The sequence below is a fragment of the Tyto alba genome, unplaced genomic scaffold, assembly GCF_018691265.1.
Source record: "Tyto alba isolate M040663 unplaced genomic scaffold, T.alba_DEE_v4.0 Super-Scaffold_41, whole genome shotgun sequence".
Classification (NCBI taxonomy): Eukaryota; Metazoa; Chordata; class Aves; order Strigiformes; family Tytonidae; genus Tyto; species Tyto alba.
In genome coordinates, this window is record NW_024881317.1 from 4712466 (window position 1) to 4737107 (window position 24642).

Genomic DNA, 24642 nt, shown 5'->3' on the forward strand with positions numbered 1-24642 from the left:
GGAAGACAATATGGAATTAGAAAGATTTTTGCACCTTTGGCACTTCAGCAACTGATGTAAGGGGATATGTGTGGTGTGGGTTTGATTTTTTTTTTTTTGTTTTGTTTTGTTTTTAAAATGGAAAAGCTGAAGGGTTTCCATTTAAGGCTCTTAAGTTAAGATAAAGCTTTGCATCTCTACTCTGAAGTGAAGGAAACAATCTTCACAGAAGAGAAGTCAAACGGGGGAAAATAGGGAAATCATAACTTTGTTTGGTAACATGCCATGAGTATATAAAACAGAGGAAAGGTGAACAGGAGTTGATTTCAGGATTGCTCGTTAGATGTTAAGCAGTCTATCCCGGTTCTTATTTCAGAAATGTAAATGACTGCATGGGCTGAGCAAGTCTCTGTTGCTAGGGAAAGCCTGACCCAGCTGGAGCAGACTTAGGTTGAAAAGGCTTGCGAAAGGGTTGTGCTGGGATGACTTGATGACTCAGAGCTGCCTTGGTGCTGCTTTGTCTAAGAATTTTTGGTATTGAGAGCCAGATAGTGATGGTTGCTCCATCTTTGACTTCTGTCTAGTTGAGAGGATACTGAGACCTTTCAGTATAGTAAAATGTTTTAATGTTACCTGAAAAAGTAAAGGGCCAAAGGCAGGGCTTAAAATGTGAAGGTGTGTATTTTTTTTGAGAAAAACCTAGCCAGTTGTGTTTGGTTTGAACTTCTAAAATGGAGTGACTGGGAGTAATACAAAATTTGGAAGCGGGAAGTATGCCATTATGAATTGGTTCCTTGTAGGGAATGAATTCTTTTACTAAAAACAATGAATGTGTTAACTGTCAATCCTGCCCTCTAATACCTTAATATTGATAACGAATTAACTGCTGTGAATATATGTACAGCTGTGACATGCTGTAGCAAGCAGAAGTTGTATTATAGGCTGAATATTGAACAGCAGGCTTTCTGCTGATTTGTCTCTTGTAGCATGCCATTTTGCAAAAGGAATGGTTCCCTTGAAATGCTTAAGGGCAACAGGTAACTCCTTACAGGAGTAGTGAACTGAAATAAGTAGTGGATAAATAAAAAGAATAAAGATCTGCTGCATGGAGTAAATGATTATTTGATGATGATAAATAACTACCAGGTGTTTCTCAAGGTGGCAAGGTTCTTCTCTTCCCCAAGTCAAAAAATTTCTTACAACAAAAAAGAGCATTAGCAGATCGTAGTTAAGGTCAAGAAGAAACTCCTGAATCACTGTACTCGGAGCTCTTGTGTCGCACACAGCTTTGCTTTAGTCTGCCCAGTCTGTGCATGCTTAGTAGTGTCAACTTACTACCCGTGTGCTGTGCGGTGTGTGTGTTTGTACACAGCCTCTGTTCTGTGCTTTGGTGCCCCAGCTTGGAGCAGCACTTAGAAAGGAGACTTGCCAGGAGATTCTGCCAGATGAACGAATAGGCCGCAGGTTGCCTTAATTGCTCTCATCGTATGAACCTGTTACGTGCAGTCATTTTTCCTAGTAGTTCATTGACCCCATCTCAGTTACATGATCAGGCTTGGATCTGTCCTCTGACTAGGAATGGGCTGCAGGTCCTCAGACTGTAGTGTGGAGCGGGTTCTGTTACCTTTGAAAATTTACATGCGCTGGAGCTTGCCCCTGGGATGCTCCCAGAAAAAATGAGCACAAGTGGGCTCCTTGTTGGATAGCAGGTAAAGCTCAGTACTTTCGGACTAAACTGCTACTTTCAGAGGCATTTGTGTTCATCTGGGTAAAGAATGCATTGCTTTTCTTGCATATTTTATTGTATAGAGGAGTTATCTTTTAAACAAATAAATATGTAATTCTTTAAAGAACTAATTTCTCTTTCAGGATTAGGTACTTAGTTTAGAACAAGTCTGAGAAATGATTGGCAGTTTAAGGAAAGGTGCGGAAATCTGTAAGCAGCTGAATGAAAACAACATGAATCTGACTATTGGTAATTATCCTGGGTGTTTATACCCAAGGCCCAGAACTATTGGGACAGGGTAATAAACACATGTTGCATTTTTATTTTCTGTTAGTGAGCAAAATACATAAGTTAATTTCCAATTCTGAATTGAAGCAGAAACAAAACAGAGTTATACTAGTCATATTAGAAAAGCTTGATAAGATGGAGTACCAAAAACTGTTAAATGGAATATAAATGCTGTAAAGAGCATTTTATGTGCACTTCATCCTGTCTGGCAGACCAGTTTAAATTGTAAGTCCATATATGCTTTCTCTAAAATGGGATCCAAAGAAAACACAGCACAGCCAAATGGAAATTGTAGTTGACTTTGAGGTCTGATTAATTTGTTTTTCATATAATCCTTTTCAGGGCAGTGAGAAAAACGTGAGAAGAAGTCGATGCATTGTGGCATAATTAACTTACGTGAACAATGTGAACTTCAAAAGTTTTCTTCGGCAAAAAATAAAATCCATAGGGTTTAATTGGAACTGTTTTTTCCAAATGTCAGTATGGACCATGATGTTTGTCCTATTTCATGTTTGGGTCTCTGCAGTTCTCATTATACACATGAAGTTCTGCAAAACATAACTCACTAGATGAACTAATAAGTTCTTAAAGCAAAAATGTCAACAGCACATTCATCTGTAATCAGTTTCTAACATTAGAGCCCATTGGCCTTTTCCATGTTAAGGGGATGATGTTTCATAATTGAAGCAAGTGAGTGCATACTTTTGCCATAAAGTTCTAGAAATCTCATTGATTTATTAAAAACATTAAATATCTAAAATTAAGTAACTTTCAAGCTGAAACAAACATAAAGCTAAAAGCAATACGACTTTTAAAGCCCAGCTTCAGAATAGACACATGAACAGATATATAATGCTTTAGTTAACGGTTGCTGCCATTTCTCTTACAAATTGTTCTTTAGGGTATTGTAACTCAGCTGTTTTTAAACCCATCACTCTGGAACCTTGCCTACAAAATGTCAGCGCAAGTGCAAATTTTATTTCTTTAACAAAATAAAGGGCTTGGAGCAGTTAGGCTTTCTAAAATTTTATGGCAGTAAAATAAATTTTGCTACTTTTGCTTTGTCATAACAGGAACCATGCTGTTCACCTTGTCCTGCCAGCAGGTAGAGACAGAAACCAAAATAGTTTAATTGGAAAAGCATTGTGTGTTCTAACTTGCCTTTTTTAAAAAGGAGAAGCCCAGTGTCAAAGTGTAAATATATTCATGTTATTGTCAGACTGTGCTTTGGGCAGAGGGCACTGTCCCTTGAGGGTAGGTGGAGGGGTGGTTGCTTTAGAAGAAAGTTTCGGAAGTTGAAAGCAAGATGTGGGTACCAGTTTATTAAAGGAATTTAATCTGGGTTGAGGATGTCTTTCCTACAGATTCAGGAGAGAAGCCTACACTTCCCGTGTGTGACCAGTATATCTCTTATCAGATTTACTATCTTGGAGTTATTTAACATTCCTCTTCCCGAATCTGGCTTTTCAAGCTGGATAATGCCAACCCGTTCACCTTTTAAAATGTTTTCCTGCGGTTAAAACCTTGACACATGTTCCCGGCAGTAGTATGCAGTTGTTCTGTAGTCAGCATATGCTGAAATAGGCATTTCCTGTCTCACTGGTTGTAATGGCCAAGTATTATTGTTGGTACATTAGTTTAGGTTGTTTTTGTGTGTTTCCTCTCTCCCCCCCCCCCCCCCCCCCCCGTTACTTGTTTTTAAAAAGGTTTAGGGAATTAACTTTCTTGCATATAGCTGCTTCTAGTGCAGCAAGGCACATACTAATAGCTTCTGTTTTCAGCTTTGGTCTTTACAGAAGGAGGATTAGGTAATAGTTTGTGTAGAAAACATCTGTTTCTTAAGAAAGATCTCACCCTGTTGGTTTTTTTACGTTGCCCCTGTAACAAGAAAGTCCTTTAGTCTTTTTAAAGACTTTTAAGTCTTTAAGTCCTTGTTGGATATTAGAGTTGCTGTGGTTTAGCATGCTCATGTTCTGGATCATTTGTTAGCTTAAGTTATTAGCCTTAGATAAGTGTTGTGGGATGGAAGGACTGCTTTCTATTGTCAGCGCAATTTCTGAATCTCTGGTCAATTTGTCTGGTTTAGAATTTAAGTTTTTTGGCTCCACTGTTTGTTTAGACCTTTTCCTTGTTTGAGGAAAAGATGTTGTTAAAATAATTAAGCCTAGCGTGCATAAAAAGAGAACCTTTCCACAAAATTGAATTGCTTGGGGTTTATTTAAGTTTTGGGTTGCTTAAATAAATTGCCATTTTGCTTTGTTTGCTTGCAAGCAACTTACTGTCTGTTCTGGGGAGTCTTTTTTCCATGTTTTCCACAGAAAACCAACTCTGAGGGTTTCCAAGAACAACAGCTCTCTACACTCCATAGTTCTTTGTTTTACATGAAAGTGCATTTTATGTGGTGAATTATTGCATTATTAGTACACTTTTCTTCCAGCCACTTGAAAATTTTTATTGTGATGCATGTCTAATATGGAAAGACCTAATATATAGATTTATTGGGGAATAATTCTTTTGATCATTGTTTTCTTGAGAGTGCATTGAGTTCAGCCTGCTGTTTTCAAGGGAAATTCCTCACTGTGATGCTCTGTGTTCTTGTAAATAAATTTTTCCTGTGTTTCTTAGAACTCAAGAAACTTTTTTATATCTTGGTGCCAAAATCAGCGAAACTTGGTTCACTGGAACATGCAACAGGACTTCAGTGCATTAGCTACACAAGTCCAAGCACTTTTTCTTCGCAGTCCCAGTGCAGGAAGTGCTGACCAGCTTTCCACAGATTTTGTGTTGTTGCTGATCTATCGCAAGACTAGCATTCAAGAATTAGAAGTGGTTTGGCTTGTGACCCCAGGGAAGAAAGACTGATTTGAGAAATAAGTTGTAATTTTCTGGAAAACCTTCACCTTTATGTGCATGTATCCTAAGAGGGTTGGGGGTAAATTTGTAACACAATAACCAGTGGATCACTCTCTATATTACCACACTGTTTGAAGGGCTGAACCTCTGGGCTGGGCACTTAGGACATGATGTAATTTAGAGCAAGGTGTGCAAATGCATTGGGTTTATGTTTCTCTATCTAATGCATCTCATTTTAACAGCATTACTAATAAAACGCTTCTCTGTCTGCTTCAGAATATAGAGAGCTTGCATCTCAGTGCTGGTTCCTGGTAGTATTCATAGCGATAGGTTAAATGAGATGAATAGTCAATGTAGGTGTAAGTCAAGTACTGATTTCCTATTTTAACATTACAACCTAATTAAGAAGTTAACAATTTTGTGGCCATCGTCATACTTGCATGCCAGTTTCAAAAGGCTTAAAAATGTCTTATTTACTAACTTTCCATTCTCCTTTTACATTTTCAGTTTGCGGGCCAAATGTTGACATTCGCAATGATATCCATGAGCTGAAACGCCTGGAGAACTGTACGGTAATTGAGGGTTTCCTTCAAATTCTGCTCATCTCTAAAGCAGAGGATTACCGCAACTTCCGCTTCCCAAAGCTCACTGTCATAACTGACTATTTGCTGCTGTTCCGTGTGGCAGGCTTGGAAAGCCTCAGTGATCTCTTCCCCAACCTCACAGTCATTCGTGGGAGGAACCTCTTCTACAACTATGCCTTGGTTATCTTTGAAATGACAAATCTTAAAGAGATTGGGCTTCACAACTTGAGGAACATAACACGCGGGGCCATACGGATTGAGAAGAACTCTGACCTGTGTTACCTCTCCACAGTGGACTGGTCTCTCATCCTAGATGCAGTGTCCAATAACTACATTGTTGGGAATAAACCTCCAAAGGAATGTGGGGACTTGTGTCCAGGAACAATGGAAGAGAAGCCATTGTGCGAGAAGACATCTATTAACAATGAGTACAACTACCGCTGCTGGACCACCAACCACTGCCAGAAAAGTAAGATTTGAGTAGATAATATGTTTTTGTTACCTTTTCTGAAGTCAAGGTTTAATTTTCTGATTTTATTTTAAGCTCTTTAGCAACTTGAACTTTTATTTTCCTGCACAAATAGATTCCTACCCAATCAGTAAAGGATCATCTCACTTGATTTTAAAAAAACAAACCAGAGACAACACCACCACCAAACCAAACCCCACAAACTTTCTGGGTTTTTTCCCCATGGAAAAAATGCAAAGTAAGTGTAGAACTGAAGCCATTGTAGCAAAGCTGGAACGAGTTTTACGCCCCTTGAGGACTCTGGCAGGAGGTGGCTGTCAAATACCATCTCTTCCTCCTTGAAGTGATGTTATATGTGTGCCAGTCAGTGCTGTACTGAAGCTGTTAACTGGGCTTACTTGGACTTTGTTCTTTGTCTCCCTTGGCATTCCAGAAATTTCTGTAATGGTAAATTCGGTATGTAAGAACTTTTTTTTACTGAATCGTTTTTTACAGTACAGACTCTAGTGTCAAAGTGTCAACTTGACTCTCGGTGAAGTTGTCCTTGCCCGTTTTGTTCTTATCTGGCATGGTGGGGTTTATGTCTTTCTGATAGCAAGTATTAGCAAAAACAAAACCTGATCTCTTCTCACTTTTTAAAAATAGAGTAAACAAATACATAGTTTACTCAGATAACATGATTACGTGGCAGGCTTTTTGAGTTCATCCTGTAACTTTACGAAAGCTGAGCCCTGTAGTATCTATCAGTAGGGCTTAGTTACAAGCAGTCATCACTGGGAGGAACAGTTCCTAAATTCCACTTGTGATCTTGACTAAAGCTGCTATAATGGTAGGAAACAGCACAGTGTTGAGAGAAAACGGGAACAGGACTATCTATGTTCAGGTTACCTTCATTTGGGGATGCATTTTTTTCTGAAGTGGCTCACCAGTTGCTTGTGAAGCCCTCATACTCAATTAGAACTGAAATTAAAGTACCTTGTAGGGCAGTTTCAGTCAACACATGCCAAAATTATCTCTGACAAAAGGCATTTGTAGGGCTATGCTTTTATTACTACTACTTAACAGGAAAGAAAGTTTGTTTTTTAAATGAAGAAAACCTCTCAGCCTGTTTCTGGGAGACTGTGATTTGTTCAAGGTGAAGGAAGTGAGCTGCATTGCTTTCTTGCCATGTGTTGCTATGACTCATTAGGATTCTGCAGGCCGAAATTAAATCTTCATTAAAAGAGTGTAACTCTGTTGTCTACAGAGAGTGACATAGGTGATTCCTGTGCAAACTCATTGCCTTTAGTGATTTGAATTGATATAACTAGACTGTATTTAATGAGATGTAACAGCTTACCTGCTTGTTGTATGCTCTGGCTGTTTGTAGTAGACAAAAGTAAGGTGCAAGGAAAGCTTGTTGACTTCTAGGGGAGTGTTATAATAATTTGTATCCCAAATGCACACGAGAAGAGATCTGTTTAAATAAAATGAGGTCATAGTTACACTGTTGTGGCAGCACTTTCAAGGCAAGGGTGTAGATAATGTTTTTATTTCCCTATAAGCTTTCATCTTCCTTTTATGAGAGATTGTGAAAAAGAAAGCAAATACTGGAAAAGAGCCTTGGAAGGCTTGTTAAGAGCATTACAGTGTGGAAAAAACCCATAGGTTTAGAGTATCTTAGGATGCAGACTGTATAAAGATATGATCAAGTTCTAATCAATAAAAAGAATGAGAAAGTTGGACCTATGTAATCTGTTTGTCATGATAAGCCACTGACTTTGAGGAAGAAGACATTAAATTTGCCAGCCGTTCATTTAAAAAAAAAAGACCGAACCCAAAAGTACTCCTGATCTGAAGAAAAACAAGAGAGGTAAAAATGTGCAGTTGTTCAAAAGGAAGTTTTTTGTCTCTCCTGCTAGATTGCTTGGACGTTCTGGCAATGATCTCCTGATCTGGAGAGGACTTATGCAGTACAAAGTTAAAGAAGACACAAAAAACAATAGGAGCAAGGACTTTTAAGTTACAGTCTGCGTTTTCCTACCAGTAGAGATAGGAGACCTATGTTATCTTCTAGGGAATATTTTTCTAGTGTAGTATCTAACTTAACCCTGACGTTCTCCTTGTGCGTCACAGTAATGTTAAACTGAAAATACTGTCTATCACTCAGGGTTCCTTTATGCCTTTTTATTTTTCTTCACCTTGGATCTGTGGAGGAGTGTGTATTAAATCTCTTTTGTCCTTGTTTAGGTTTTACGCTGAAAGATCTGAAGTTGGTGGATAAATGTTGTGTGGGAACACTTAGTACTTTAAGTGGCCTGGCTTCTGTTTAGTTTTGCCGTTGAGTGGAAGTTGTTTTTGTCCTTCTTTTTCTTGCTCACAAACAAAGGAAGAACCCCATGCTTCCTTCAATATAACTTGTGCAGGAACAATGTTGAGGGTGGAGGGGGGAGAGAGGGAAGGATATGCTGTGTTTGACTTACAATAATCCATTGACATTTCTATAGCAGAACAAGCTACAAAGAATCTGTAACTTTCAAAAAATTTTATTTTTTTGAGGTTCAGCGTAGAGTGTCAGCAGCTTCTCTGCCAGTTTTGCTGCCCTGGTTTCTGTGTAGTATACATTCCTTTACCTTCAAGTGCCTCAAGGCACTAGCCTTACTAGTTTGCTTGCTTCGGAGCTGCGGCATGCTGTATTGGGTTTGGCATGCCTTTCTGAGTTGCACCTACTTTTCTTTTGGCATATCAAATGCCAACTGTACTTCATTTGGGTTGCAGGTCCACACAGAAGAGTTCCTTAACATAAAAGGAGAGAACTGAAGTTGTTTGCATCAGTGGTTGTGCTTTGGGGCACAGGTAGAGATAGAAAAGATAAAAGCTGAGTGTCCAGACATACAAATAAGATTATGGCCTTTTGGGTTTTTTTCTTCTGCTAGTTGTGACTGCTGGAAACATTTATGGGAGCTGCCTGCATCTTGCTCAGCAATTGATACGAGAACCAGAAAAACTGTGCCTGCTGTGTACCCCTTGAAGGACTAGTCTGTGATGGCACACTTGCTTTGCCTGTCCTTTGTTCTACTGTAAAGAAAACTTGTGTTGTTTTCTATATTCCTCTTGCTGATGACTAAGTTTTGAGGTCTGCTGCCTTAATTAATAGGCCTTTGTAAGCCTGCAGAAACCAAGTGTAAATTACAACCTTGAAAGCCTGCCTGGAAGTTTAGGATCTCTTGTCTGCCATAACCTTTGTGTTATTTTTTGAACAAGTCCAGCTAACTCTTCCTGAGACACTTTTGCATTTGCTGGAGCACTAAAAAATTAACTAGGCAACCTGTTTATGTGGGAAAGTCGTATCAAAACTAACAGTGATCCATATATAAGGTCTATGGTGTATGGGTGTTTTTTTCTTTCTTTTTATCTTATTCGTCTGTTCTCCATCCAGCCCCCAGTTAAGTTGGAGATGCTCTCTGTCAAGTATTAGCTGAAACCCCTCCTTTCCTGCTCAGATAAAAGAGAGACTAGGGATCTGATTATGGGGTGGATAGACTATTAGTACCCAATATGAAGACGTAATGGCTTCCACTGCAGCTTCTTTGTGAGAGGACAACAGCACAGTCTGGAAGTCTGGGTCCTCTCTTTATGAGAGAGCAAATTACAGTGCTGCACAAAGGGGATGAAATAGCCGTGCTTCCCCATCAGAGCAATGAAGGTGAGTATCTGAAGTGCATGAGGGACCTTTAAGATTAGATTTGCCGCTGGCATAAAAAAAAAAGTAGGTTTGAATTGACATTGTAGAGAGAACATGGATTAGGGCCATAAGCATTAAGCACTTGTTTCAAAAGAGGCGAATTTGACATTAAAAACAATAGCTCACGTAGACTGTGCTTCACAATACGACAGAAGAAAACTTTCATCTTCTGAATGTGTGAAACTGAAGACCACGGAAAAGGCATGTGAGGATTTGGAGGCTGATAGAGAAGCAGATGGCAGCTAAGCACAAAATGTTTTTAATGAAAATGTTTCCTTATTCCTTTTTGAATTGGTTTGACAGTGGCCTGAAAAGTTACGGTGTATGTGGGGAATGAGGAACAGGAGGGAGAGAATGACAGTGAGTGGGAAGAGTGGTCCATATGTACCTTCTACTAAAATGTTTAAACATATGGGGACAGTAACATGATGTATTCTCACAAATATTCAGAATCTGCTCCTGTTTGTTTACGTGGAGCTCAAAAGATAATGCAGTTGAGTGGTATCGGTTGACATAGCTTCATTGACTTGTACAGTACTTACCAGTGTACACCATCTGGGACTTTGTTCCCTGTTGATGCAGCAGGATGTGCTGGAATTTTATTTTTTTTTTTTTCTCGTTCTCTCCTTGTTTTCCCCTCGCTTGAGCAGTATTCACTACATTCCCCTGTTCTTTAGAAATATTGAACATATGTGAACTATGTAGACATGAAGAGAGAGCAAGAAGTTGGGAGCCAGAGGTGCTAAATCAAATTACACTTACTTTGCTTTAAATTACATCTGCATGTTTTTTTCTGTTTGCTGCTTCATTTAAAGTTTTTTGTGTTTTTTCTTATACCCTGGAATATAAATAAAATTGTGTATATCAGCAGAGGACAACATGCTTTAGAAGTTTTACTCTTTTAGCAAACAAATTTCATGTGGTATAATGTTAAGTTAGTCTGTGTAACACCAATCCTACCTTTGCTGGGTTAAAAAAGAAAGTATGGTATAAACATGAACATACTTTGAAATGGCCAGGTTGTCCATTTGGCTGGTATGCAAACTCTCCAGCAAATAAACATCTTCTGAAAGGAATAAACAGAAGGGTAGAAAAAAAAAAAATAATTGCAAAAGGCACAGTTGGTGTCACTGAGTTAGAAAAATCTGGAGCATGTTAAAAAAATTTTGTTAGTGTTTTCGTTCTGAATGAAGTTTTTTTCTGACTTTCGCTCCCCTCCTGAGAAGCCTGCTCTCTAGCCAGAGGTTTCCCAGAATTTTTATTATGGCTGTGAGAGCATATTTAATTAGTAAGTTGGAATGGCCATGGTGCAGTTTAGGCCAATCTGCAGTTAATTACTGTAGCAGTGGTTTATATTCTGAGAAAAGGGCTAAAATTAAACAAATGTATACTTGCTTTTTTTCTTTATTCTGTTGCAAAATGCCATAACCTGGGAAGAATATCTTGAATCTTGCAGCCCGCACTAGTCACCAAAAACTAAGTGCTAATGTTGTATACTCATCTTGGCTTCCTAGTTTCTTTTGGCAGAAAGATGTAGTATTTTTGAGAGGGCTTCAAATTTTGGTGTTTTGTTTTCCAGTATTAAAAGACTTGATGCAATTAACTAGGTCCATCAATGACACTTTGCCATGAGTTAAAAAAAACCCTTTTAAATTTTTTTAAAAAAATATAGACCTTTTCTCCACTTTTTGAAATAAGGAATAAAAAAAAGTTAGAAGTATTTCTAGGGTTTTTGAAATAGCTTGTGTGCTTTCTACTAATGTGTACACACACACACTTTTCTTCCCTACAAAACATCATATTTTAGACTTGCTTTGACTTGCTTTATCTTTGTCAGTCCAGAGGTGTGTTTATGTTTACCAGGTGATGTGTAGCTGTATTCTAGTGACCATCCATGCTATTGGAGAAATTTATCTCTTTTGGTATTGTTTCTGATAATGGTGGGGGGTAATCCGTGTCTTGCGGAATGATACAGTAAATGTTGCCATGATTTCAGTGCAAGTACAATACCTTGTGAAGTGATATTCAGGGTGGTTAAATGTATATGCCCATTTATTCTGAGTAATGCAAACTCTGGTTTGCATAGAGACCATTCTGATTTAAGAAGAATGAGCATTATCGGTTCTAAAGTTAACCCCACAACAAACATGTTAAAAGTAGGAAGTGGAGGCAGAGTTTTTTGTGCTTTATGTAAATGCATCTTGTTCTTGCACTTAAACAAGAGCATGCTGTGGTTGAAACCTGGTTGGACAGAAAGCTCTTACAGATCCACACTCTGCCTGTCTTTTATGGCTTCAGCTTTTTGCCTCATGAAACTTTGAAATCCTGAGTAATATTTATTGCTACTGCAATATGGGTTTACTTGAATTGCCTCATGCCAAGCAAGTGCTTCACTGTCAGAAAAACAACCTTAAAAATATAATTGGTGATCACTTGTAGGAAAGAGTCATTGCCTGGTTTTATGGATGGCATGTATATTAATTCCTCAGTTCAGTTTGATGATCTGTGGTAAAGAGTAGGGAAGAAAAACAATGCCAGTCCTTTGTACAGGAAGACACAAAAGCATTACTAGATTGTCACGCATACAATGTGCAATCTTTTAATGTGTAGTGCTTGAAAAGAAGTCCTGGTCTAATCTTTTATTATATGGAGACTCATGGGAGAAGGGAACAGACTTTGCACCCAAGGGGCCTGAGGAGGTGAAGCAGAGTAGGATAGGAAGATGGTGTCTGTGATCATATTTAGTGAGTGTTTCCAAGATGTTTCTTACTTATTTCAAACCTTCTCTTTTTGTTTTTAAAAAGTAGTTTGAAACCTCATTGACACACTAGAGGTACTTTCGAATGTGCTAGATGTTAGTGATGTTTCTGGCGCTAACTGGGATTGCAAACAGAATGCTTTTGGTTTTACTTGCAACACTTCTGCTGTTCCTAGCATCTTGCTTTCATCCTAGAGGAGACTGAGGATGATGCAGTGTTTAGAAAAGTATTTTTCCTTTTACCTTCCTGTGTAACAGTACCGTGTTAAATCTATGAAATTAAATACACATGTAAACTTGAGCCAAATCTTTGATTAACCTGCTTAACATGGACTTCCAGGCCCCATTGATATATATTAGACAAATGTTTGTTAATAGAATGGACAGTTGTATTGGATAGTTCATTACATGTAATGTAAGACTTGAATTTTATGATGAATTTGCAAAACAACTGGGAGCTGGGAATAGCTAGCAGCGTTATAGGGAAAATGTCAGGGAAATGTCAAGTGTAAAACCAGAAGAAAGCTGTGTTTTTGCTGTGTTCTTGCAAATGTCGCAGGGACAAGGCAAACTCAACCCAGCTTAGCATTTTCTGCAGCTCTCTGTGGCTCTTATCCACACATGGAGGCTGGCTTGTAGTGGGTTGCTAGCTTTCCTGGGGATTTCTGTTTTGACAGTTAACACTTGTGTGGATGTCTAATGGGGGTGAACTTGAGACAACATCTTTTTATCTTGATGGGGCCCTAAAAAGATCTGTCTTCCACCCAGCTGTCCATTTTCATGGAATATATAGAAATATATCTTTTCTGATGACTGATCTGCAGTTGAATTTGTCTGAAGTATGCTGAAGGAGGTTTGGATGTGAGCAAAGTCACTGAACTTGCCAGCCTACTTTTCATAAGAAGTTAAGGTTCAACCCTGGGTAGGAATCATGTCCTCTAAAAATTTTGAATAGTAGGTACCATTTTCCTTTTTTCCTTTCACAAACACACATGCATGTAGGAATGAATTGTCCTTAGGCATTTGCATAAATTGTTTCTTTGTGTCAAACAAGTTTTTCAGTGTTAAACAGTGATGAAACAGCCTTTGTTTAGCCTTCCTTCCCACTAATATTGTGATTTCCTTCTCAAGTCTGTTTATGGCTCTGAGAATTAACTTGTAATAAAAAGATGTTCGGATAATAGTATGTTAATACAGATTGTTGAATTGCCTTTTTCTTCTGAGGTGAACTCAGCCTGGTTCAGTTGTCAACTCTCTTCCTCCCCCTCCCCAGCAAAGTTCTCAGCATTTGGAATGGAATGTGCATGTGCTGTCAGCCGAGTGCTAAAAATTATTAAGCAAATAATTTGTCCGCCATAAAATGTTAAGGGTCTGAGATGCCCATAACATGGGCTTTTAAAGCTGGAAACGATATGCCATTTTCTCTTTGTTTTGTTTTGTTTACTGTTTCTTGCTGGGCAAAGGGAACTTGTAGTTACCTGCTTAAAGCATAGTTTTGTATGCCTTGGCTAATTATTAAATGCATTTGTATAGTCCTTGACAGTGTAGGCGAGAATGAATTCAGCACATGACTTGAGGATCCCTCTTGGAAAGGCTGGTGTTTTTTGAATTTTTTTTGCTGATTTGCATGTTTAGAGGCGTTCAAGAGGCAACTCGAAGTTCCCATTGTTGTTAGCTAAGGTTCAGCTTATCCTCTTAGGTGGATCAAACTTCTAGTTTGTACATCAGTGTGACCTTCCTGATGTGCTTTTTCCTTGTTGCAACATATTGGGTTTATAGGCGCTTAACTGTTCCCATCTTAATAAACAGTGCTCTATGGCTGTTGAGACTCATCTCTTCCCAGCATACTCATCATCCCTTCATTAATGGCTTCTCTAACTTTTTGCTAGCATAATTCAGTTGAGGGGTCTGTTGCTCCTGTGTTTTTTTGTTGGTTTGTTGTTGTTGTTTTTTTTTTTTGTTTGTTTGTTTGTTTTGTTTTGTTTTTTTTGTTCTTCCTAGTTGATGTGTGAGGGATATATATGGATGATTAAAGGTTATAGTTTTGGGAAATGATGCCATTTAGGAAGCATGTTTGAAGTGTTGAGCGCGCAGAGAAAGTCTTTTATATCAACGCAGGCCTTGGGAGGAGGAGATGTTTTTCTATGTATAGAAACTTCCCGTATAGAATGGCAAGAGAAGGTTGCAGGGGGATTGCCTGTCTCTTTAAGTGGGTTTATAATTGGCTAGGAATTTTTGTCAGCTTAGTCACTGCAGCATTCAGCGGATGAGGGAAAAAAACCACAGGCCCCAACCGTTACGGCCGTGGATAGGCTCTGTCATCCCAAAGGAATGCATGTGAACAAAACACTTTGTGCGGTGCAACCGTTGGCCTAAACAGTATTGCATTCTTAAAGCAGGCTCTGAGTCACATGGAGCAGATGGATTGTTTCACTAAAATGGAAGTTATGTATCACTGAGCACTCAGATCGAGCTTTTAAGTGTAGTTTGAATAGGTCACGATGTGCAAGTGTGGTGAAAGGGTGTAAAGGTAAAAAAAAAAATAATCAGCTCTTTGTTCTGTGGTTGAAATAGTTTCTGTGGCCTTAAAAAGGTAGGAAGGTCTTTCACTTTAATTACTGGTCTGGCACACTGGTCTAAAGATTTCTCTCTAGATTTAAGACAAGCATGGTCTTAATTCTGAGGCACTTCGTGTTCATCTGGGAAGCTTCATGCTACCCAAACTAATCCAAAGAAACCCTTTTTTTGTAAGGGCAGGGGGAAGAAAAACCCCAAACCAAACTCCAAACCTATCGGCTTTTCTCACAATGAAACCAGCTGCTCAGCTCTTCTTCCTCTACCCTGCCCAGCCTTTCACCCCAGAATCTATCTTCAAGCTGTTCTGTCTAGTCCATACAATATATTGATTAGTGAGAGAGTAGCTCTGTCTCTGTGGGTGGTGTTACCCTTTATTTGGCTTTATCTCATCCCTTCAAGGTATTCGAAAGGATCTGATAGGAGCCTTGCCAGCCTCCAGCCTTCAAAGCATGCAGAGGAGGAGCTGTGACTTCTAGCTAAACAAATTCAGAACTGTCAGATGATATTTTTTTTTAAATTATTTTTTTATTATTCTCCCCCCCCCCCCCCCCCCCCCCCCCCCCCCCCGTTTTGTGGGGAATCCTCTTTTTAAAGCGTGGTCTAAGATTTAATGGAAAGCTTGGACTCCAGTTGGTCGATATTGACAACTGCTGTCCTTTGGCAGGCTGTTGCTGTTTGGAGTGGAGCAAGTTTGGAGGTCTTAATCCAGTTATCACTAAGGCAGGTGTTTAAGAATTAGTGCCTCACCATGTAGTATTAATTGAATCTTAAATCATTACAACACAAAGGGGAAACATTGACTAAATTCCATCTCTGGAGCTTTCCTCATGACGGCAGCACATGAACAGGAACTCTGTTTTAGAGAAGATGCTTCTTAAGAGCTTGATGAAGGCTGTTGGGCAGAATCAGAATTGACTGGTCCACGTGAAACACTACACGCAGAACTGAAATTGCAGTGAGTCACTGTCTGCTCTGTCTTTTGTGATCTGAGAGTCTGGGATAAAATACTGCAGTGGGTGTTACAGATAAAACCCAGTATGCAAATCCTTAATTCAGAGATCAAGCGTTTTCCTCTTCTGCTCACTGCAGTTGTTTGTCTATGTGCACCCATTTCTCTTCTGTAGCAGAGAAATTAAAATGATCAGTAATAACTTGCTCCAGAAAATGAAGAGAGTGGTGGTGGGGAAAACAAATCCCCTCCTAGCAAACCAGCTGTAGAGAGTTTGTTAAATTCAAGGGCTGGTTTAGGATCAAGTTGGTTACAGGAGAATATAATCAATTGGAATTTATCTTACAGATGGAAAAATTCATATTCTTCCTAGCCAAAGATTTTATTCTTTTCTGCCCTTAGGAATTTTCATGGTATGGTTAGAATTGTCTGTGCACGGCAGATGATCTTTTTAGGAGAAAAGTAAAATACAGGTAAGAGAGTAAGAGGGTGTTTTTGGAGTGGGGAATGCAGTGGAAATCTTTCAGTATGTCAGTGCCTGGTGGAAGTGGTAGGCCACTGAAATATGTCGTGATTGCAGGTGTCATGCTGTAGCTTCTTGTCACTTGAGAACTGGGCTGCCTGTTCTAAAAGGAGCATTTTGCTCCGTGAACTGGTGTTGCTATAGCATGGCATTGTTTTAATTGCACTAGGATCGGTGTGCTGTACCTGAGGTGTGCTGTTATGGCTCTGGATGTAGTGTCCATATGCTTCCCGTTTAGATAAATTCAACATCATGCATGTAGTACCTGGCAACTTCAAGCTGTGAAGCTTTCTTGCTTTTCTTGTCTACTTATTAAATATTTATTCAAATGGTAGCTGGCCTGGGATGGAGGAGAAACATTATTGAACAATGTGGGACTTAACACTCACCATAAATGATACAAAGCTCTGGGCAGATACTCCAAGGGATGTAATTTGCTTACGTTAAACATACTTAATAGACAATATCTGCAATAAGATTACTTCAGTGAAATTGTATAGCAAGAAGTAAAAATGTTTGCTTTTCAGTATCTGCTGAGTGGACTGCATGATCTGACCTGTCTGTGAGGGTGCTGTCTGGACAAAGAATGTCATGAGCAAGTGGACAGCTATTTTGCAATGTTATCCTACTCATTCTTCTAGTATCCAGGAGACATTGGAATTGGTGCGAATAACTCTGTGCCATGCCTGGTTACACACAGTGCCTTAAAGCAGGAGTTAAAAAGAAACCCTAAAACTATGACATCCCCACCCGTAAATCATACTAGCAGATGCTGAGGGACAAGGAGATTTTCCTCCTAGTTTGTGATCCCAGCAGTAGCAGCAAGCATGGCAGTAACTTGCCTGTGTTCTCACAAGCCGTGCTTCTGTCTTAAGACCTCTTGCCTTTTGTGTCCTTTTCTTCCAAGACGTGTTTGAGAAACCAGGAGTGTTCCCTTTGCCTGCCTGGCCCTTATCACCGCTCTCTGCGGTAGCAGAGAAATGATGTGCCTGTCTATTCCATTCTGCTGCTGCTTGGTAAACTAATGAGCAGAGGCACTGCAGCTGCCAGGAGGAATTCCTTTCCAGCAGTTTTGCGAGAAAAGTCAGCAGGATTAGGGCCTGGTTAAAACTTGATGTTTCAGCAGATCTGCTATGCAAACCATTTGGGTGAGGGAGAGAGCAACCAGAGTGGCAACCAACTTTGCTTGAGGCAGAAACAAACTGTGGGAACAAGGAGGAGACTGTTGTTCTCTATAAACCATAGTGCTGCTTGGAGCATTTTGGTGTGCTTGAATGTATGTGTATGTATGTATATACACATGTGTACTTACTGCAACAACACCCTAAGTTACTGTCTGTCCTGGCTTAGAGGAAATAATTATTTGAAAAGCCTTTCTTAATAGCCTTTTGAGCTGCTCTGATGTTTTGCTGTTTGGATGTGCCTGCTCCTGCCAGATATCGTGCACTGGATCTCACTGCTCTGGAGCAACTACTTAGTTATCTATCTAGGCAGGGAGCACTGGGGCACCTCCCAGGTATTTAAAAATAGAAATAAACATCTCATGCTTGTTCTTCCTTCCTTGATTAAATTTATAGGGTTTGTGTTGGGCTTGTTTTGGTTTGTGTGGGTGAGTGGGTGTGTCTTGTGGATGAAAAAGTAATTGCAGGAGAGGTAGAGTCAAAGGAATATGTTTCTACTTCAGTTTGGAAGCTGTGAGGTGTTTGGTCATTTTGCTTTCTGTAGTCAGTTTACATGAAGTTTCTGCTTTCTGCTTGCTATACTTCTAAGCTTTTTGGGTTGTGTTTTTTTTTTTTTTTTTTGTTTTTTTGTTTTTTTGTTTTTTGTTTGTTTGTTTGGTTGTTTTTTTTTTCCCAGAGACTGTCCAGTGAAATGCAGCTGCTGTGAGAGGCTGCAGTGACAGCAGTGAGAGGTAATCTCTCAGGTAGCTCGGGCCATTGCCATGAAGCATTTGAAGTATCTGGTGAGAGACCTTGAATGTGTTACCTAGAGGAGTGTGTGCAGGTAGATCTTGTCATCATACTGTTGGAAAGACAGTCTGCAAATAATAGCTTTCTAGGATATGATAATGGAAGAAGTATAGTGATTACAGTAACCAATGGAGAAAGAGTCTACAGATGTGATTATAGTAATGTGTTCTTGAGTAAAATTAGGTGAAGCAGCTATTGAACTCTTTTTTTGATTTTCTTGTTAAGTGCTTTGTTGTGCAAGTAATTTTTTTCCATTCTTGTGGAGCAGGTATGGTTTAACCTACTGCTGCAGTAATGAATGCTTAGACTGTTGTATGTAATATGTGGAAAATAAGATTAGAGAAATAATAAAAACACAGTGTTTGTGTTACTGTAGATGTGAGAGCTAATGGGACACCCAGAGGCAAGTGACGAACCAGTTAAACAGGGACCAGGCACTCTGGTTTAACAAGCCATTCTATTCTGAACACAAATGATGGTTACAAGTTAGTGGTTGCAAATGTGTTTGTTTGTCTCTGTGCTTCCAGAGCCAAGATGCCTTAATTATATGAGGGAATTGCTTCTCAAAATGACTTGCAGATAAATCATTATCTGTACATGAATGACTCTTAATCTGTAGCAGTCCTGTCTCCAGGTGAGGAAAGTATTCCTGAGGGTCTGTTCTATATGCATTTCCTTTGGAAGACCTCTATTTACATGTTTTAGCTTGTTTTCTCACTACCTATTGTATAGGACTAGCCAAGAAAATACTAATTGTAGATAAAAATATTCTGGACCAGGTAGTCTGCTTTGTAGTGTGCCTTACAGAGGGCTGTTTGATTTGTCTTCAGCAGTGTTTTGTAAATTGGAGCTGTAGAAAGCCTCTGGAGTTAGAGTACTGGTTCAAAACTTTTCTTTCTATAGTGTTGGGTATTTTTTAAATGAAATATCTCTGACAAACTTGTTGCTTCTTGGCAAAACAAAGGAAATTCTGATCTCCAGTTAGCTGATGTGAAAGGCCTTCGAAGATACTGATAGGACAGGAAGAGTGCAAGCGATCTTCAGAAAGGTTGCCTTTGTGGGCTACTGCCTGTCTGAAATGACAAAGAAGCAGTATTTCATATTATTATGCACAAGCCTTTTCTTACATCCCTTACTGCTTCTATTTTGGGCTCTGCCTTGGGTGGGCAAACTGTTTGGTAGCTTGAGTCACAATGGTGCACACATATCAGCAGCTTCAGGTGAAACATAGACAGAGATGTTTGTAGAGGTCTGTCATCAAGTGAACTTTCATTATGGAAGCATCTCTTGCTTCTGTCATGTTCTTACTCTGTGGACGTTCTGCCAAAAGCAGTTTGCAAACCAGGGCTTCTAAATTAAAGCTAAGTATTTCTCTGTGAATGCCTCATGTTGTGTCTTGCTCCATCCTAGGACAATATTGATAAAATAAAAGGCATCCTCCAATCTATAGGAAAGGTTTTTATATATATCAATTATCTATCATTGATAGAACTGTGCTGCAGCCATGCCACCAATTTCTTGTCTTGTTTCTTATGCCTTGTGTCATCAGTGTGGGGTTTTTTATATGAAGCAGTGGGATCGTACTGTAACGTAATATTTGGATTCTGATTGTAATGATACACATGTATTATGAACATTTCCTGGGAGAGAGGCTCAGCTATTTCTGGATATGCTATTTAAAAAAAAAAAAAAAAGGTGGGGAAACTTGGGTTTTTCACTGAGATACCCTGATTGATGGACTTTATTTGTCTTAAGAACCATTCTGGTGCTCAGCTCTATGATGGGTGGTGTGACAGCTCAAATGCAAGGTGCTTGAAACCGGTAGTTCTATTTGAAAATCTAGGCCAGAGAATTTTGCCAAGTGTAAACATTGTCTCCTGGAGTGAAAAACAACCAAACAATTTCAGTTCATTAATAGAATTTACTTGAAGACAGACAAAGCACTTGACATGGCTGTTTATACCTAGGCTTTTATGCCATTTGTCTGATTGATTGATTTTTAAATTGGTTGGTTTAGAGCAGGCCAACCAAAAGTGGCTTATTTAATCTATAGTAGTAATTCCTAGATTGTCCAATGACACTGGATTTATTTACTTAAACAAGCACCTTAAAACTTAACTTAGAGTTGGCTTCAACAGGAGTTTCATTGGACCTTTCCATTGCTTTTTTACTTTTTCTATTTTTAAGCCTAGAAGGCACAGAGCTGTTGGTTACTGGAGCTATTTCTGCAGATAACTGGGAAAAAAACCCCAACCCATCTTAACTGTGGACTTGGGTCCCATTCAACTCCTGTTGGAGCCAGCCAGTGGGTATACACTGTGATTTCACTGTGTTTTATGGTGGAAGCTCCAAAACCAGCATTTGGATCTTGATCTTCTGCCATGGAAGAGAGAGATGGAAGAGGATGCTGCCCTCTCATCCCATTGTGGAGCAATCTCATCAGAAATGCTGCTGCTCTCTTCAGAAGCATACTTTTCCAGGGTTGCTCCCTCTCTAGCAGCCAGAATAATTCAGTTTTTGGGGAAAACAGTCACTGGCAATGTGGTTAGTACAGCCTTCTTGTAACAGCAGCTGGTGTCTCATGTCAGTGAAGGCAACTGGAGAATGTTCCCTCTCCCCCCTTGCCTTTTCTGCCACTTCCCACATCTACCTGGTTAGTCAGAACAGCACCTGAGCTGAGTCTGTTTTGGGCTGCCTTTCGCAAATAGGTGATGAAAATGGAGAGTTGTTGCAGGCTGTCTTCTTATGTGTAAACTCCCCTCTAATTTTGTGGGCTTGAGAGCAATTTCACCCTGTGTGTAGGTCACGTGGCTGTAATTGGGTTTATGGAATCCCCCCAGTCCTGTGTGTTCCCCAGGGTTTGTTGTTGTCAGACCTCATTTTACCCCCCACGCCCTTCATCCTCTTTTGTCAATCCATGAGTTTTGGGAATGTCTGAATAGTGTTTATTGCTTTTATTGTTTGGGTGGGAAAATGGCTACGGAGCTTTGATTGTTTTATGGCAGGAGAAAGGCCTTGTGGAACCCCAGGCACTTTTTTTTTAACCCCAACAAGGAGTGCAGAAAAGTAACCAGTAATTTAATTCTAAGTGAAGAATCTCTTGCTGGTTATAGCCTAGGGACATGTTTTATGTGAGTCCAAAAAACAACCAGAAAATAGATTTAATTACTTTCTAATATGTCTTGTTACAGCATGGATCAGTCTGTGCTGCAGTTGAGTTTTGGAGGTACTGGGGAGAGACAATGTAGACTTCAGTTTTGATGGTAGATTAAATGTTGGATGTCAGCACTTTCTCTGATAACAGTGTTGTTGAGAACTGCACTGGCACAACAGATTCCCCTGCATGCCTGTAGCTTGCCATGTAAGCTAACTCAGGACTTCAGCTTGTTTTGTTGTGCCTCATTTTGGAAAGTTTTGATTTAGAAAGAGAGAAAATAATGCTGCCTGCTTGTAAGCATCTAAAACAAAAGTCCAGAAAGCTGAAGTGGCTAATTTTGAAGCTTGTAAAAGAAGCCTTATATATTTTTCATGAAAAAATAACTTAGTTCTATCTTGTTCTATCTTTCAGTAGCTCAATCATTAGATCATTGGTATCATGAAAATATCAACAGACGTAAATGATGAATGTCTAGTCTTGCCTTGCGATATTTTTTTATTTGGTTGTTTTATATTGTTGCTTTTTTTGGAAAGATACCCTTCTGCAAGATGAAGCTCTTTTTCCCAGCACACTTGCTGTGTATTAAATGTACTAGTTTTAGAAAGGTGCTGAGCATTGCTCCTTGTGCTCTATATTACTGCATTTTTCCTGTGGATAAAGAGAAAAAATATTTAATAATTTACTGTGTTCCTAGCAGTTTAAAAATAAATGTTTGTAGACACTTTGTTAATTTATATGCTAAATACTGTTGATAATGATTTGAAACATGTCAGCTTGTTTGATACTGAATGTTTTCTGTATACAGAAATTTACATAGTTATGGGTTTAAAATTGTAATGACTATCGCTGGTAAGAGAAATAAGTTAATTTATTACTATTCTTCTGTACATAAAATACTTTGAATAATCCCCAAACAGATTTTTTTGTTTGTTTCCCTCTTCATTATTTTTAAGTCTTTAATTATATTCAGTATTTAGAGTAATCTGAACTTGTTCTTGTGTCTGAATTTTCAAGGTCTTTATCTGTATTCTGGCTGATGCACTATAGTTGTGTCTGCTCTGTGTTGTTTCTGTAGATGGGCAGCTATTTAAAATGGTCTTGCACTTTAAGATGTTAGACCGGACTCAGTTTGTACCTCTGTCCTCTGCTTGGTTTATGGGAAAGTCACTTAAGTTGCATTGACCCATCTGTCCAATAAGGAGGATAATCTTATTTAATATTAGTATTGTGATGTACCAGTTAGTTTTGTGAGTGGTTGTAGGTACCTTTTAAATACAACATGAAGAACTGATGAGCGTCTTGCTTGGAAAATGTGTTGTTAAATGCATTTTTGTTACTATATAACCCTATTTTCTTACATTGCATTGGACCAGTCTTATGCAGGACTGTATACAGTCATATAGCTTGCTGATTCTGGAAAATAAATCTGGGTAGGTGTGCTAGAGTTTTGGTTTTTTGGTGTTTTTTATTTTTTGTATTTTTGGTTGTGGTTGGTTTTGGTATTGGTGTTTTTTTGTTGTTGTTTTTTTTGTTTTGTTTTTTTGGAAGTACATGTGAAGCACATTAAGCAGAAGAGACTTACATTCATCACTTGAGCTTAAAGACCCAACAGGACAGTTTACAAGTTTTTCTACCATTATGCTTCTTAGAGTTGAGGTATTGTAGAGGAGGGAAGTACACACAAGGAGGAATACCTGCTTCTCTGTTATTTTTTAACTCCTTGTTTTCTTTCATGTATCTACTCATATACCTAAGGCAAGAACAGAATACATTAAGTTTTTTGGAGTAGGGGAACAAAAGTAGTCTTTTTAGATAATAGTCTGATTACCTTAATCATTATCATGTTAATTCATATTGCTCTGTCACTACCAGTGGAAAAGTAGCTAATGTGAACTAACTATATTTATTCTGGAAAGTCTGATTTTTAAAATTTAATTTAATTTTATTTTTTTAAAATGCATCTCAACAAGAGAGGCAAATGTTACATGTTAGCAGTGTGAATGAAACACTGGATGAATCAAGCCCTAGCTCTTCTAAAAGGTTGAAAATAAGTGAAGCACCTTATTTTATAATTAATTAATGATTCAGCTCTATTAGGAAATGTGTTTTACGTAATGCTATCTGCATTAAAAATCAGAGAAATTGCAAACCCTTCTCATCTCCAAGCCCTGTCTAGTTTGACATAAAAAGTATGTGAGCAGTGTGAATCTAGAATTGAATGGTCAAGGTGAACAGCAAGGTGAAGTCAATTATCTGCTAAAATGTTGGTGCAGGTATGTCTTTGGGAACATGAACTGCTGTTCTGATATTTGCTAAGAAGCCTGCAATGTCTATGTATCCTGACACTGCTTTTTCCTCATTGTGAGTGGGAACAGACATTTAGAAAATAACTCCTGCTGTGACCACCCAAAAAAACGCACAAATGAACCCTCTTCTTCCTTGAATTTGTAGTTGAAATGTCTCCATTTTTTTGAGTTTTATTTACAGTGGTGTAAAAGCTGTTTGTCTCATTTCAGTATCTTTATCTAACCAAGTTCAGTTACAAAAGAATAATGTATATTTGGCCTTGGAAAATAGGCCAATTTTGTACTTAAAGTGTTTCTTTAAGTGCTAGTTAGTCAGTAGCCTGCGGAAAGGAAGAGTGACTTACTTTTGTTGTTTCATAAACGTCAGCCATGCCGCAGTCTTGCAGTGTCTGACTTGCTGTCTGATCTGCCATCAGTTGTCAGCAGAGGCCACTCCGGGCAGCGTAGGAGAAGCATCATTTGACAAGAAGTGACAAATTTGGTCACATTCATTTGGTCCAGGTATCACTCAGGAATGTATTATGAATACTGTTTTGGTGCATATTTATTTTCATTTTAAAGAATCAGACTGATGCTGATTGTCACCTGGTACCTAGGAATATCCTTTCGTAGCCTTCTAGGAGCATGACTGTTCTTTGGGGTGTAGAAGAAATGGGAAAGGTTTTCCTGTATTAAAATAAGCCTTTAGCAAGCAAATAATTTACTGAGAGGGGATTTTATTTGTTTTAAATGGAACAGTTTCCCTTGGGAATAACTGGTTTGTGGGTAGCAAATATAGA

The 24642-nt window shown here is 38.8% G+C and overlaps 1 protein-coding gene across 4 annotated transcripts in view; it reads left to right on the forward strand.

Moving 5' to 3' along the window:
- Window positions 1-24642, forward strand: part of IGF1R (insulin like growth factor 1 receptor) — a 194459-nt gene that overhangs the window by 26484 nt on the left and 143333 nt on the right. For all 4 annotated transcript variants that reach the window (XM_032994257.2, XM_032994260.2, XM_032994256.2 and 1 more), the window contains exon 2: window positions 5354-5899. In XM_032994257.2, coding sequence (XP_032850148.1) covers window positions 5354-5899 — 546 coding nt within the window. The remainder of the gene's footprint in view (window positions 1-5353; window positions 5900-24642) is intronic.